General features: G+C 48.4%; 2 protein-coding genes across 2 annotated transcripts in view; both read left to right on the top strand.

Annotated features, from left to right (window-relative positions):
* The window catches only part of LOC136620675 (cytochrome P450 2C5-like), a 55,561-nt gene extending 40,274 nt beyond the window's left edge, over window positions 1–15,287 (top strand). Inside the window, exon 10 of the mRNA XM_066595614.1 lies at window positions 14,751–15,287. Within this exon, the coding sequence (XP_066451711.1) occupies window positions 14,751–14,929 (179 nt within the window). The 3' untranslated portion in view covers window positions 14,930–15,287. The remainder of the gene's footprint in view (window positions 1–14,750) is intronic.
* The window catches only part of LOC136620599 (cytochrome P450 2C14-like), a 274,638-nt gene that overhangs the window by 40,308 nt on the left and 217,002 nt on the right, over window positions 1–17,328 (top strand). The window lies entirely within an intron of this gene.

The following is a 17,328-nucleotide window of genomic DNA, read 5'->3' on the forward strand; positions in this document are numbered from 1 at the left end:
GGTGAGAGGTGAGTTGCGGCAGTGAGCAGGGGGGAGCGGGAGAGAGAGGGAGAGATCTCCCCTCCGTTCCTCCCCGCTCTCCCCAGCCGCTCCCCGCCTGCCGCCAGCAGCTGAACCTTTTCTTCCGAGCGGGCAGGTACTCGCTAAGGGCAATGCTCGCTCATCTCTAGTGCTGACTGACAATCAAGGTTGCTAACCTAAATTTTTCTTTTTTTCTGGACAGCCAACATTGTTTATGGACACATTGGAAAACCATAAAGATTATAAGTATCTATGTGTCTATAGGTCAGCTACTGATATGAATTAATTACCAGAATTTTTACTTACATAATGACCTGCTAATTACCAACAAATACTAAAAAATCAAAAATGCATCTGTTTTTTTTTCCACAGACACAGGAAAAAAAATGCCTTATTTTTAGGGACCGTCTAGGAAATTCTGGATGGTTGGCAACCCGGCTGACAATGATCATGTCAGTCAGCGCTCATTCTTTTTGTCTACATGGCCAGATGGTCATGTGTGTGGAGGCAAACAACTGTTAATTAGAGATGAGCGAGCACCAAAATGCTCGGGTGCTCGTTACTCGAGACGAACTTTTCGCGATGCTCGAGGGTTCGTTTCGAATAACGAACCCCATTGAAGTCAATGGGCGACCCGAACATTTTTGTATATCGCTGATGCTCGCTAAGGTTTTCGTTTGTGAAAATCTGGGCAATTCAAGAAAGTGATGGGAACGACACAGCAACGGATAGGGCAGGCGAGGGGCTACATGTTGGGCTGCATCTCAAGTTCACAGGTCCCACTATTAAGCCACAATAGTGACAAGAGTGCCCCCCCCCTCCCAACAACGTTTACTTCTGAAAAGCCCTCATTAGCAATGGATACCTTAGCTGAGCACCACACTACCTCCAACAAAGCACAATCACTGCCTGCATGACACTCCGCTGCCACTTCTCCTGGGTTACATGCTGACCAACCCCCCCCCCCCCCCCCCGCACGACCCAGTGTCCACAGCGCACACCAAACTGTTCCTGCCCAGCCTTCAGCTGCCCTCATGCCACGCCACACTCATGTCTATTTATAAGTGCGTCTGCCATGAGGAGGAACCGCAGGCACACACTGCAGAGGGTTGGCACGGCTAGGCAGCCACCCTCTTTAAAAGGGGGGGGGGGGGCGATAGTCCACAATGCTGTACAGAAGCAATGAGAAATCCAATCCTGTGCCACCTCATAGCAATGGGGAACCTATGTGCCACACACTATTCATTCTGTCAAGGTGTCTGCATGCCCCAGTCAGACCAGGGTTTTTTATAAATAATCACAGGCAGGTACAACTCCGCAATGGGAATTCCGTGTGCACCCACGGCATGGGTGGCTCCCTGGAACCCACCGGCTGTACATAAAATGTATCCCATTGCAGTGCCCTGGACAGCAGAGCTAACGTCAGATTAAATGCAGGTGGGCTTCGGCCCACACTGCATGCCCCAACCGGAGCAGGGTTTTTAATTCATAGACACAGGCAGGTACAACTCCCTATTGTGAAGTCCCTGTGGACCGACAGCATGGGTGGGTGCCAGGAAGCCACCGGCGGTACATAAATATATCCCATTGCATTGCCCATCACAGCTGAGGTAATAATAAATTCATGTTTAATGCAGGTGGGCTTCGGCCCACACTGCATGCCGCAGTCAGACTGGGGTTCTTTAGAAGTGGACACATGTAGTTACAACTCCCTGTGGACCCACAGCATGGGTGGCTCCCTGGAACCCACCGGCGGTACATAAATATATCCCATTGCATTGCCCATCACAGCTGAGGTAATAAATTCATGTTTAATGCAGGTGGGCTTCGGCCCACACTGCATGCCCCAGTCAGACTGGGGTTCTTTAGAAGTGGACACATGCAGTTACAACTCCCTGTGGACCCACAGCATGGGTGGGTGCCAGGAAGCCACTGGCGGTACATAAATACATCCCATTGCAGTGCCCAACACAGCTGATGTAACGTCAGCTGTAATGCAGGTGGGCTAAAAATTAATTTGATTACACTGTAGGCGAGGGCCTGTGGTTGGAGGCTGACTTCGCTTACGGAACACCAGGAAATAATTTGGCGCAAGCCTGCTGTAACACTTAGCTGGATGCGTATGATTTTGTAGAACTACTACACCCAGCACACACAGACCCAGAACACTGAGCACAGTGACAGGCAGGCCAAATAGATTTTTTGCCCAATATTTTTTAGAAAAGGCCCACTGCCTATATTCAATCAATAATATGTCTTCTGTCCCTGCCTCCACACTTCTGTCCCTGGAGTATTACTGCAGGGCGCAATGCTCTGCACGGCCGATATACCAATAAAAAAAAATGTGCAACACTGCAAAAAGCAGCCTCCACAGTACTGCAGACGGTTAGATGTGGCCCTAAGAAGGACCGTTGGGGTTCTTGAAGCCTACAATAACTCCTAACACTCTCTCTATAGCAGCTCCAACACGATAGCACTTTCCCTCAGCTATGTCAGAATGAATCTGTGGCGAGCCGCGGGAGGGGCCGATTTTTATACTCGGGTGACACCTGATCTCGCCAGCCACTCACTGCAGGGGGGTGGTATAGGGCTTGAACGTCACAAGGGGAAGTTGTAATGCCTTTCCTGTCTTTCAATTGGCCAGAAAAGCGCGCTAACGTCTCAGAGATGAAAGTGAAAGTAACTCGAACATCGCGTGGTACTCGTTACGAGTAACGAGCATCTCGAACACGCTAATACTCGAACGAGTATCAAGCTCGGACGAGTACGTTCGCTCATCACTACTGTTAATGATAGTTCACCCCCACAGAGCTGTGGGCTGTTGGCTGCATATCTTCCTGTTTACACAACGAGATGTATAGCTGAACCACAAAAAATTTTTGCTTACATAAACGAGCTGAACAGCCAGTGAAATAATGTTTGCCTATTCATCGGCTGAACATTGGGTCATCAGGAAAACGGGACAATCAGGAAAAAAGGACATTCAGGTCAAAGTCAGACCCCCTTGAAGGAGTAGAGAGATCTCAACTTTGGGCAAAAACTGGGAGTGCCATTTTAATGTAGATGATGTTTGGCTTAACATGTTGAAGTGAGATAATAAGCACTGGAGTAACAAGTGTAAATTATGACTAGAGATGAGCGAGCACCAAAATGCTCCGGTGCTCGTTACTCGGGACGAAATTATCGCGATGCTCAAGGGTTCGTTTCGAGTAACGAACCCCATTGAAGTCAATGGGCGACCTGAGCATTTTTGTATTTCGCCGATGCTCGCTAAGGTTTTCATGTGTGAAAATCTGGGCAATTCAAGAAAGTGGTGGGAACGACACAGCAACGGATAGGGCAGGCGAGGGGCTACATGTTGGGCTGCATCTCAAGTTCACAGGTCCCACTATTAAGCCACAATACCGGCAAGAGTGGGCCCCCCCCCCTCCCAACAACTTTTACTTCTGAAAAGTCCTCATTAGCAATGCATACCTTAGCTAAGCACCACACTACCTCCAACAAAGCACAATCACTGCCTGCATGACACTCCGCTGCCACTTCTCCTGGGTTACATACTGCCCAACCCCCCCGCACGACCCAGTGTCCACAGCGCACACCAAAGTGTCCCTGCGCAGCCTTCAGCTGCCCTCATGCCACACCACCCTCATGTCTATTTATAAGTGCGTCTGCCATGAGGAGGAACCGCAGGCATACACTGCAGAGGGTTGGCACGGCTAGGCAGCGACCCTCTTTAAAAGGGGCGGGGCAATAGCCCACAATGCTGTACAGAAGCAATGAGAAATATAATCCTGTGCCACCGCCATCAGGAGCTGCACACGTGGGCATAGCAATAGGGAACCTATGTGCCACACACTATTCATTCTGTCAAGGTGTCTGCATGCCCCAGTCAGACCGCGTTTTTAAATTCATAGACACAGGCAGGTACAACTCCCTATTGTGAAGTCCCTGTGGACCGACAGCATGGGTGGGTGCCAGGAAGCCACCGGCGGTACATAAAAATATCCCATTGCATTGCCCAACACAGCTGAGGTAGTAATGTCGTGCTTAATACAGGTGGGCTTCAGCCCACACTGCATGCCCCAGTCTGACTGGGGTTCTTTACAAGTGGACAGATGTAGGGTAAACTCCGTGTGCACCTACAGCATGGGTGGCTCCCTGGAACCCACCAGTAGTACATAAAAATATCCCATTGCATTGCCCAACACAGCTGAGGTAGTAATGTAGTGCTTAATGCAGGTGGGCTTCGGCCCACACTGCATGCCCCAGTCAGACTGGTAATATGTACCTTAACAATAACCTCGTTGGTGGTAATGTGGTGGTGACTGCGGACCTGGTAGCGCGGTTTTATGCAGTTGGTTTTCGGAATGTGGCCAGGATTAAGTGGGCCGTGGCGGGGGGATGGTGGTGGTGCTCTCTTGTTGTGTCGTTAAAGGTAAAATTCTTGGACTGCCACCAGACGGACCAATGCAAAGGTATTTGCCAAGAATGTTTTCATTGTTGGAGGAGGAGGGGGATGTTTTGGAGGCACTACGTGTCCTCTCCACGTGTCCGTGGTTATATGCACCTTAACAGTAACAGTGTTGGTGGGAAATGGCCTCGCCGCCATCATGTCTTTGTAAAGCCTCTGTTTCCACACCCCAGTGACATACCAAAAACAATCACAGAAAATGGCCGTTACTTACTGACTGAGGAGTGCATATAGATGCATCCTCCTCTCACCATGCAGGTAGCTGACTACCAAATGGAGGAGCCAATAACACCTGTGCAGGACACCGATAATTACACCCACTCACACTACCTCCTGATAATGAGGGGGGTGGATGCTTGGTGTATACTCCCACACATAGTGGATACAGGGTGTCAGACCATTCTGATATATGTAGTTCACCATGCAGAACAGCAACCTATTAATGACGCCATGATAATTCGGCGGGTTGCCCTGCATATCCATCAGTGAACCACATTGGTACTGCCACCCTGGGCTCCCCCTGGAGTCTTAATACCACACTGCATGTGAATGATAGATAATAAATGCAAGGCATTGGTTGGATGTTGGCCAAGATACATGAGCCCACTAACCACTTCACGGTTCCTTGCTTTGTAGTGGGTCCCTACACTAATATAAATGCATCACAGAAGGGGGAAACAAGAATTAAAAACAATCACAGAAAATGGCCGTTACTGACTGACTGAGGAGTGCATATAGATGCATCCTCCTCTCACCATGCAGGTAGCTGACTACCAAATGGAGGAGCCAATAACACCTGTGCAGGACACCGATAATTACACCCACTCACACTACCTCCTGATAATGAGGGGGGTGGATGCTTGGTGTATACTCCCACACATAGTGGATACAGGGTGTCAGACCATTCTGATATATGTAGTTCACCATGCAGAACAGCAACCTATTAATGACGCCATGATAATTCGGCGGGTTGCCCTGCATATCCATCAGTGAACCACATTGGTACTGCCACCCTGGGCTCCCCCTGGAGTCTTAATACCACACTGCATGTGAATGATAGATAATAAATGCAAGGCATTGGTTGGATGTTGGCCAAGATACATGAGCCCACTAACCACTTCACGGTTCCTTGCTTTGTAGTGGGTCCCTACACTAATATAAATGCATCACAGAAGGGGGAAACAAGAATTAAAAACAATCACAGAAAATGGCCGTTACTTACTGACTGAGGAGTGCATATAGATGCATCCTCCTCTCACCATGCAGGTAGCTGACTACCAAATGGAGGAGCCAATAACACCTGTGCAGGACACCGATAATTACACCCACTCACACTACCTCCTGATAATGAGGGGGGTGGATGCTTGGTGTATACTCCCACACATAGTGGATACAGGGTGTCAGACCATTCTGATATATGTAGTTCACCATGCAGAACAGCAACCTATTAATGACGCCATGATAATTCGGCGGGTTGCCCTGCATATCCATCAGTGAACCACATTGGTACTGCCACCCTGGGCTCCCCCTGGAGTCTTAATACCACACTGCATGTGAATGATAGATAATAAATGCAAGGCATTGGTTGGATGTTGGCCAAGATACATGAGCCCACTAACCACTTCACGGTTCCTTGCTTTGTAGTGGGTCCCTACACTAATATAAATGCATCACAGAAGGGGGAAACAAGAATTAAAAACAATCACAGAAAATGGCCGTTACTTACTGACTGAGGAGTGCATATAGATGCATCCTCCTCTCACCATGCAGGTAGCTGACTACCAAATGGAGGAGCCAATAACACCTGTGCAGGACACCGATAATTACACCCACTCACACTACCTCCTGATAATGAGGGGGGTGGATGCTTGGTGTATACTCCCACACATAGTGGATACAGGGTGTCAGACCATTCTGATATATGTAGTTCACCATGCAGAACAGCAACCTATTAATGACGCCATGATAATTCGGCGGGTTGCCCTGCATATCCATCAGTGAACCACATTGGTACTGCCACCCTGGGCTCCCCCTGGAGTCTTAATACCACACTGCATGTGAATGATAGATAATAAATGCAAGGCATTGGTTGGATGTTGGCCAAGATACATGAGCCCACTAACCACTTCACGGTTCCTTGCTTTGTAGTGGGTCCCTACACTAATATAAATGCATCACAGAAGGGGGAAACAAGAATTAAAAACCAATCACAGAAAATGGCCGTTACTTACTGACTGAGGAGTGCATATAGATGCATCCTCCTCTCACCATGCAGGTAGCTGACTACCAAATGGAGGAGCCAATAACACCTGTGCAGGACACCGATAATTACACCCACTCACACTACCTCCTGATAATGAGGGGGGTGGATGCTTGGTGTATACTCCCACACATAGTGGATACAGGGTGTCAGACCATTCTGATATATGTAGTTCACCATGCAGAACAGCAACCTATTAATGACGCCATGATAATTCGGCGGGTTGCCCTGCATATCCATCAGTGAACCACATTGGTACTGCCACCCTGGGCTCCCCCTGGAGTCTTAATACCACACTGCATGTGAATGATAGATAATAAATGCAAGGCATTGGTTGGATGTTGGCCAAGATACATGAGCCCACTAACCACTTCACGGTTCCTTGCTTTGTAGTGGGTCCCTACACTAATATAAATGCATCACAGAAGGGGGAAACAAGAATTAAAAACAATCACAGAAAATGGCCGTTACTTACTGACTGAGGAGTGCATATAGATGCATCCTCCTCTCACCATGCAGGTAGCTGACTACCAAATGGAGGAGCCAATAACACCTGTGCAGGACACCGATAATTACACCCACTCACACTGCCTCCTGATAATGAGGGGGGTGGATGCTTGGTGTATACTCCCACACATAGTGGATACAGGGTGTCAGACCATTCTGATATATGTAGTTCACCATGCAGAACAGCAACCTATTAATGACGCCATGATAATTCGGCGGGTTGCCCTGCATATCCATCAGTGAACCACATTGGTACTGCCACCCTGGGCTCCCCCTGGAGTCTTAATACCACACTGCATGTGAATGATAGATAATAAATGCAAGGCATTGGTTGGATGTTGGCCAAGATACATGAGCCCACTAACCACTTCACGGTTCCTTGCTTTGTAGTGGGTCCCTACACTAATATAAATGCATCACAGAAGGGGGAAACAAGAATTAAAAACAATCACAGAAAATGGCCGTTACTTACTGACTGAGGAGTGAAGTGGTTAGTGGGCTCATGTATCTTGGCCAACATCCAACCAATGCCTTGCATTTATTATCTATCATTCACATGCAGTGTGGTATTAAGACTCCAGGGGGAGCCCAGGGTGGCAGTACCAATGTGGTTCACTGATGGATATGCAGGGCAACCCGCCGAATTATCATGGCGTCATTAATAGGTTGCTGTTCTGCATGGTGAACTACATATATCAGAATGGTCTGACACCCTGTATCCACTATGTGTGGGAGTATACACCAAGCATCCACCCCCCTCATTATCAGGAGGCAGTGTGAGTGGGTGTAATTATCGGTGTCCTGCACAGGTGTTATTGGCTCCTCCATTTGGTAGTCAGCTACCTGCATGGTGAGAGGAGGATGCATCTATATGCACTCCTCAGTCAGTAAGTAACGGCCATTTTCTGTGATTGTTTTTAATTCTTGTTTCCCCCTTCTGTGATGCATTTATATTAGTGTAGGGACCCACTACAAAGCAAGGAACCGTGAAGTGGTTAGTGGGCTCATGTATCTTGGCCAACATCCAACCAATGCCTTGCATTTATTATCTATCATTCACATGCAGTGTGGTATTAAGACTCCAGGGGGAGCCCAGGGTGGCAGTACCAATGTGGTTCACTGATGGATATGCAGGGCAACCCGCCGAATTATCATGGCGTCATTAATAGGTTGCTGTTCTGCATGGTGAACTACATATATCAGAATGGTCTGACACCCTGTATCCACTATGTGTGGGAGTATACACCAAGCATCCACCCCCCTCATTATCAGGAGGTAGTGTGAGTGGGTGTAATTATCGGTGTCCTGCACAGGTGTTATTGGCTCCTCCATTTGGTAGTCAGCTACCTGCATGGTGAGAGGAGGATGCATCTATATGCACTCCTCAGTCAGTAAGTAACGGCCATTTTCTGTGATTGTTTTTAATTCTTGTTTCCCCCTTCTGTGATGCATTTATATTAGTGTAGGGACCCACTACAAAGCAAGGAACCGTGAAGTGGTTAGTGGGCTCATGTATCTTGGCCAACATCCAACCAATGCCTTGCATTTATTATCTATCATTCACATGCAGTGTGGTATTAAGACTCCAGGGGGAGCCCAGGGTGGCAGTACCAATGTGGTTCACTGATGGATATGCAGGGCAACCCGCCGAATTATCATGGCGTCATTAATAGGTTGCTGTTCTGCATGGTGAACTACATATATCAGAATGGTCTGACACCCTGTATCCACTATGTGTGGGAGTATACACCAAGCATCCACCCCCCTCATTATCAGGAGGTAGTGTGAGTGGGTGTAATTATCGGTGTCCTGCACAGGTGTTATTGGCTCCTCCATTTGGTAGTCAGCTACCTGCATGGTGAGAGGAGGATGCATCTATATGCACTCCTCAGTCAGTAAGTAACGGCCATTTTCTGTGATTGTTTTTAATTCTTGTTTCCCCCTTCTGTGATGCATTTATATTAGTGTAGGGACCCACTACAAAGCAAGGAACCGTGAAGTGGTTAGTGGGCTCATGTATCTTGGCCAACATCCAACCAATGCCTTGCATTTATTATCTATCATTCACATGCAGTGTGGTATTAAGACTCCAGGGGGAGCCCAGGGTGGCAGTACCAATGTGGTTCACTGATGGATATGCAGGGCAACCCGCCGAATTATCATGGCGTCATTAATAGGTTGCTGTTCTGCATGGTGAACTACATATATCAGAATGGTCTGACACCCTGTATCCACTATGTGTGGGAGTATACACCAAGCATCCACCCCCCTCATTATCAGGAGGTAGTGTGAGTGGGTGTAATTATCGGTGTCCTGCACAGGTGTTATTGGCTCCTCCATTTGGTAGTCAGCTACCTGCATGGTGAGAGGAGGATGCATCTATATGCACTCCTCAGTCAGTAAGTAACGGCCATTTTCTGTGATTGTTTTTAATTCTTGTTTCCCCCTTCTGTGATCCAGTGACATACCATTAGCAGCGGTATAGGCAGAGCCCACAATTATTCACATTTCAGCGGTAGCATTAGGGACAGGCCCCACTAACATATCACTAGCAGCAGTATAGGGGGAGCGCAGTCTTAGTTCCATTTCAGTAATAGTAGCACTCAAGACAGGCCCCAGTAACATTCCCATTGCAGCAGTTTAGGGAGATAACAGTGTCTTTCACATTTCAGTAGCTGCAGTATAGACAAGGCCCCAGTTACATTTATGTAGCTAAAGTGTCGGCCAACCCCACACATCTTTCTGTACCATGAGTGCAGGCGAAGAACATAGAAATTACTATGATTACACTGTAGGTGAGGGCCCAAAAAAATTGGTGTACCAACAGTACTAATGTACCTCAGAAAAAATTGGCCATGCCCAACCAAGATGGCAGGTGAAACCCATTAATCGCTTTGGTTAATGTGGCTTAAGTGGTAACTAGGCCTGGAGGTAGCCCAGTTGAACGAAAAATTGGTTCAAGTTAAAGTTTCAACGCTTTTAAGAGCATTGAAACGTATAAAAATTGTTTAGAAAAATTATATGAGTGAGCCTTGTGGCCCTAAGAAAAATTGCCCGTTCGGCGTGATTACGTGAGGTTTCAGGAGGAGGAGTAGGAGGAGGAGTAGGAGGAGGAGGAGGAATATTATACACAGATTGATGAAGCAGAAATGTCCCCGTTTGGGATGGTGAGAGAGAACGATGCTTCCATCCGCGGGTGCAACCTACGTATTGCTTAGGTATCGCTGCTGTCCGCTGGTGGAGAAGAGAAGTCTGGGGAAATCCAGGCTTTGTTCATCTTGATGAGTGTAAGCCTGTCGGCACTGTCGGTTGACAGGTGGGTACGCTTATCCGTGATGATTCCCCCAGCCACACTAAACACACTCTCTGACAAGACGCTAGCCGCAGGACAAGCAAGCACCTCCAGGGCATACAGCGCGAGTTCAGGCCACGTGTCCAGCTTCAACACCCAGTAGTTGTAGGGGGCAGAGGCGTCACCGAGGACGGTGCTGCAATCGGCTACGTACCCCCTCACCATCCTTTTACAGTGCTCCCGCCAACTCAGCCTTGACTGGGGACCGGTGACACAGTCTTGCTGGGGAGCCATAAAGCTGGCAAAGGCCTTGGAGAATGTTCCCCTGCCTGCGCTGTACATGCTGCCTGATCTCTGCGCCTCCCCTGCTACCTGGCCCTCGGAGCTGCGCCTTCTGCCACTAGCGCTGTCGGATGGGAAGTTTAGCATCAGTTTGTCCACCAGCGCCCTGTGGTATAGCATCATTCTCGAACCCCTTTCCTCTTCGGGAATGAGAGTGCAAAGGCTCTCCTTATACCGTGGATCGAGCAGTGTGTACACCCAGTAATCCGTAGTGGCCAGAATGCGTGTAACGCGAGGGTCACGAGAAAGGCATCCTAACATGAAGTCAGCCATGTGTGCCAGGGTACCTGTACGCAACACATGGCTGTCCTCACTCGGAAGATCACTTTCAGGATCCTCCTCCTCCTCCTCCTCTGGCCATACACGCTGAAAGCATGACAGGCAAGCAGCATCTGTCCCCTCTGCAGTGGGCCAAGCTGTCTCTTCCCCCTCCTCCTCATGCTCCTCCCCCTCCTCCTGAACGCGCTGAGATATAGACATGAGGTTGCTCTGACTATCCAGCGACATACTGTCTTCCCCCGCCTCCGTTTCTGATTCCAAAGCGTCTGCCTTTATGCTTTGCAGGGAACTTCTCAAGAGGCATAGCAGAGGAATGGTGACACTAATGATTGCAGCATCCCCGCTCACCATCTGGGTAGACTCCTCAAATTTTCCAAGGACCTGGCAGATGGCTGCCAACCAGGCCCACTCTTCTGTAAATAATTGAGGAGGCTGACTCCCACTGCGCCGCGCAAGTTGGAGTTGGTATTCCACTATAGCTCTACGCTGCTCATAGAGTCTGGCCAACATGTGGAGCGTAGATTTCCACTGTGTGGGCACGTCGCACAGCAGTCGGTGCACTGGCAGATTAAACCGATGTTGCAGGGTCCGCAGGGTGGCAGCGTGCGTGTGGGATTTGCGGAAATGTGCGCAGAGCTGGCGCACCTTTCCGAGCAGGTATGACAAGCGTCGGTAGCTATTCAGAAAGCGCTGAACCACCAAATTAAACACATGGGCCAGGCATGGCACGTGCGTGAGGCTGCCGAGCTGCAGAGCCGCCACCAGGTTACGGCCGTTGTCACACATCACGATGCCCGGTTGGAGGCTCAGCGGCGCAAGCCAGCGGTCGGTCTGCTCTGTCAGACCCTGCAGCAGTTCGTGGGCCGTGTGCCTCTTATCTCCTAAGCTGAGTAGTTTCAGCACGGCCTGCTGACGCTTGCCCACCGCTGTGCTGCCACGCCGCGTGACACCGACTGCTGGCGACGTGCTGCTGCTGCTGACACATCTTGATTACGAGACAGAGGTTGCGTAGGAGGAGGAGGAGGGTGGTTTAGTGGAGGAAACATACACCCCCGCAGATACTACCACCGAGCTGGGGCACGCAATTCGGGGGGTGGGTAGGACGTGAGCGGTCCCAGGCTCTGACTCTGTCCCAACCTCCACTAAATTCCCCCAATGTGCCGTTAGGGAGATATAGTGGCCCTGCCCACCTGTGCTTGTCCACGTGTCCGTTGTTAAGTGGACTTTGGCAGTAACCGCGTTGGTGAGGGCGCGTACAATGTTGCGGGAGACGTGGTCGTGCAGGCCTGGGACGGCACATCGGGAAAAGTAGTGGCGACTGGGAACCGAGTAGCGCGGGGCCGCCGCCGCCATCATGCTTTTGAAAGCCTCCGTTTCCACAAGCCTATATGGCAGCATCTCTAGGCTGATCAATTTTGCAATGTGCACGTTTAACGCTTGAGCGTGCGGGTGCGTGGCGTCGTACTAGCGCTTGCGCTCAAACTGTGGCGCTAGCGACGTCTGGACGCTACGCTGAGAGACATTGCTGGATGGGGCCGAGGACAGCAGAGGTGAGGGTGTGGGTGCAGGCCAGGAGACGGTAGTGCCTGTGTCCTCAGAGGGGGGTTGGATCTCAGTGGCAGGTTGGGGCACAGGGGGAGAGGCAGTGGTGCAAACTGGAGGCGGTGAACGGGCATCGTCCCACCTTGTGGGGTGCTTGGCCATCATATGCCTGCGCATGCTGTTGGTGGTGCCTCCCCAGCTGATCTTGGCGCGACAAAGGTTGCACACCACTGTTCGTCGGTCGTCAGGCGTCTCTGTGAAACACTGCCACACCATAGAGCACCTTGACCTCTGCAGGGTGGCATGGTGCGCGGGGGCGCCTTGGGAACCAGTTGGTGGATTATTTGGTCTGGCCCTGCCTCTACCCCTGGCCACCGCACTGGCTCGGCCTGTGCCCACACCCTGACTTGGGCCTCCGCGTCCTCGCCCGCGTCCACGTCCTATAGGCCTACCCCTACCCCTCAGCATGGTGTATTACCAGTGATTTGATTTCCCAGGCAGGAAATAAATTAGCGCAAGCCTGCTGTTAAACGTAGCTGGCTGCGTATGATTTTTGTTTACGTTCTGCACCCACCACACACGTACCCAGAACGCTGAGGACTGTCAGAGGCAGGCCAAATAGAATGTTTCCCTTTTTTTGTTAAAGAAAAGGCCCACTGCATATATTCAATCAATAATAAATATGTCTTCTGGCCCTGCAAATGTGTCACAGAACTGCAGGGTTGCAGAGTTATTAACTACAGCAGAGCTGTGATTTTTCCCAGGCAGGAAATAAATTGGCGCAAGCCTGCTGTTAAACATAGCTGGCTGCGTATGATTTCTTTACGTTCTGCACCCACCACACACGTACCCAGAACGCTGAGGACTGTCAGAGGCAGGCCAAATAGAATGTTTCCCTTTTTTTGTTAAAGAAAAGGCCCACTGCATATATTCAATCAATAATAAATATGTCTTCTGGCCCTGCAAATGTGTCACAGAACTGCAGGGTTGCAGAGTTAATAACTACAGCAGAGCGGTGATTTTTCCCAGGCAGGAAATAAATTGGCGCAAGCCTGCTGTTAAACGTAGCTGGCTGCGTATGATTTCTTTACGTTCTGCACCCACCACACACGTACCCAGAACGCTGAGGACTGTCAGAGGCAGGCCAAATAGAATGTTTCCCTTTTTTTTTTTTTTAAAGAAAAGACCCACTGACTATATTCAATCAATAATATATGTCTTCTGGCCCTGCCTACACAATTCTGTCCCTGTAGTATTACTGCAGGGCGCAATGCTCTGCACAGCCGATTTAAAAAAAAATAAAAAAAATGCAACACTGCTAACAGCAGCCTGCACAGTTCTGCACACGGTTAAATGTGGCCCTAAGAAGGACCGTTGGGGTTCTTGAAGCCTACACTCACTCCTAACACTCTCCCTGCCTAACCACCACTTCTGTCCCTGTAGTATTACTGCAGGGCGCAATGCTCTGCACAGCCAATTTTGAAAAAAAAAAAAAAGGGCAACACTGCTAACAGCAGCCTCCACACGGATAGATGTGGCCCTAAGAAGGACCGTTGGGGTTCTTGAAGCCTACACTCACTACTAACACTCTCCCTACAGCAGCTCCAACACTATAGCACTGTCCCTCAGCTAACTCACAAGGCCTCTGAGGCGAGCCGCGGGAGGGGCCGACTTTTATACTCAGGTGACATCTGATCTCCCCAGCCACTCACAGCAGGGGGGTGGTATAGGGCTTGAACGTCACAGGGGGAAGTTGTAATGCCTTCCCTGTCTTTCAATTGGCCAGAAAAGCGCGCTAACGTCTCAGAGAGGAAACTGAAAGTAACCCGAACATCGCGTGGTACTCGTTAAGAGTAACGAGCATCCCGAACACGCTAATATTCGCCCGAGCATCAAGCTCGGACGAGTACGTTCGCTCATCTCTAATTATGACAAATCAAAGCCCAAAGCTTTATATCAGATATGTATACAATATTAGTTTCATTAAGTTATAATTTTACATTATCTCTATTAATATTTTCTCTTCTTCCTTGTAGGTAAGCGGAGCTGTGCGGGGGAAACCTTGGCTAAAATGGAGCTATTCCTCTTCTTCACAACACTTTTACAAAATTTCACTTTCCAGGCCACACCAGGAGCCAAACTAGAGCTCTCTCCTGCCATGGGGTCTGTAAACTCCCCCAAACCCTTTGAGATGTGTTCCATATCTCGCAGATAAGTTAGGCTTTCTGTCCATGTTGGCATAACACATCTTGTATCTCATCATCATTGTTTAAAGAGGTTCTCCACTAAATCTTGCCAAGTAGAATCTATTGTTCTCTATCCGTCATATACAGCTGAAAGTGAAACTCTGACCACCATCAAAATTAATACATGCAGAATTTTTTTTTCTCATTCAAGTATTTATTGGTATCAGATAAGAATGGATTACATATGAACAAATTGATGTTTACAAAGTGAGTACAGAAATTGAAAATCATCAAGCAAACATCATACGTGTTACTGATACAATTTTGTAGTTAGGAATATTTAGCATTTAAAGAATAAACAAATCTTTATGTGGGTTTGGATAAGGAAAAGGAAAAAATTTGGGGAGGGGGGGAGGGGGAGGAAAGGAAGGGAGGGGGGAAAGGGATTTGAATTATAGGTAGGGTGGGGACGGGAAGCAAGAAACAACAACAGTATTAGACATCAGGATGGGAATCTGTTATTCCAATGGATCCATACTGCTTCATATTTAGGATATGTATCATTCCTGTGCACAAGAACTTTTTCATATATGCCGTGTTCAGATATCAGCTGTATTACATTATTTATTTGAGGGATTTCTGTAGTACGCCATTTTCTGGCTAAGAGAAGTTTTGCCCCCAATAGAACATGGGATATCAGTAGAGATGAGCGAGCGTACTCGGAAAAGCACTACTCGCTCGAGTAATTTGCTTTATCCGAGTATCGCTGTGCTCGTCCCTGAAGATTCGGGTGCCGGCACGGAGCGGGGAGCTGCAGGGGAGAGCGGGGAGGAACGGAGGTAAGATCTTTCTCTCCCTCTCTCCTGCCCACTCTCCCCTGCTCCCCGCTGCGACTCACCTGTCAGCCGCAGCGGCACCCGAATCTTCAGACCCGAGCACAGCGATACTCGGATAAAGCACATTACTCGAGCGAGTAGTGCTTTTCCGAGTATGCTCGCTCATCTCTAGATATCAGCTGACTGTTTTCTGATCTGGTCCCTTTTAGATTTAAAATCTTTGTTTCTGAAAGTTTATTAATTATAGAGTAGACTTCGACCCAATAGGGCGCGATCAAGGGGCACGACCAAAAGATGTGGAGTAGTGAACCTTCCTGTCCACAGCCCCTCCAACAATGAGCATCCGTGGCAAGGCGTCTATTTCTCAGTTGTACAGGTGTAAGATACCACCTTGTGAGGGTTTTTAAATGAGTTTCTATCAAGTTGGAACTTTTTGTCGCTTGTTTAGCTCTTTTGAATGAGTCTAACCAAGTTTTCCATGCAGAATTTTGAATCCATCTAGATTAAGATTTATGTCTGTCTATCAACTACGACGTTCGTCAAGTGGAATGTCACTAGCAACAAGTCTGTCTAGATATATATGTAAAATAACTGCATATCTCATATATTTTGTAATAAAAGTTTACAAAAACTATCTACTCCTATCTCAAGAGTATTACTGGACCTACATGTTTTGTTTGTGTTACCCTTTTCTCAAATACAAAACCTCAAGAAAAGTGGCAAAAAAAACATGATAGTATAATAATTATTATATTCTTTATTTATATAGTGCCAACATATTCTGCAGCACCAGTGAAGTAGTTAAAGGGATTTTCTAGGGAGAATACTATTGATGACCTATCCTCAGGATAGTAAATCAATAGTTGACCGGCTGGGGTCCGCCACTCTGGACCCCAACTGATCAGCTGAGCCGGCGCATGATGTCAGCACTGCAAATACACAGGATTTCATGGATTTTAATGAGAGCCATGCTAGCAGTTACAAGTACCACCACCAAACGATGGTCGGCACGGAGACTTTTGCTGCTTCCGCTCTGGCATATGTGTATTTGTGGTGCTGACAGCATGCGCCCACTCAGCTGATCAGTCGGGGTCCCAAATGACGGACCCCAGCCAAGCAACTATTGATGACCTATCCTGAAGATAGGGCATTAATACTATTCTCCCTGGATAACCCATTTAAATAAATATTCTCAACTCACTTTTATGAAAGATCCATAGGTTATGCCATAAAACTCTGATAGACTCACGTCCCAGAGGTGGGACCCACATCTATCTCCAGAATTGACTCTTCCTCACCTCCTGCTGTACGTGGCAGCTTGGGTGGTCGGGATTACCATAACATTTTTTAATTAGTTGGACATCAACTGAAATAACAAAAGCAGCAATACTCCCTTTTCTTTTTCCTCGGTTAGCAGCGTAAGATGCGAGGGCTGATGCCAGAAGAATGAACTGCAATGCCTCTGTTTGGCTGCAACGGTTACCTGACTTGTGCCATAAAAACAGACTAGGAGAGCCCTAGTAGTCATTGTGCTGCTTATTTGGGGAGAAGAAATGTGCTTTTGTTATTTTAGGTGATGGTCAGCTGGTAAA

The sequence above is a fragment of the Eleutherodactylus coqui genome, chromosome 1 (genome assembly GCF_035609145.1).
Source record: "Eleutherodactylus coqui strain aEleCoq1 chromosome 1, aEleCoq1.hap1, whole genome shotgun sequence".
Lineage (NCBI taxonomy): Eukaryota > Metazoa > Chordata > Amphibia > Anura > Eleutherodactylidae > Eleutherodactylus > Eleutherodactylus coqui.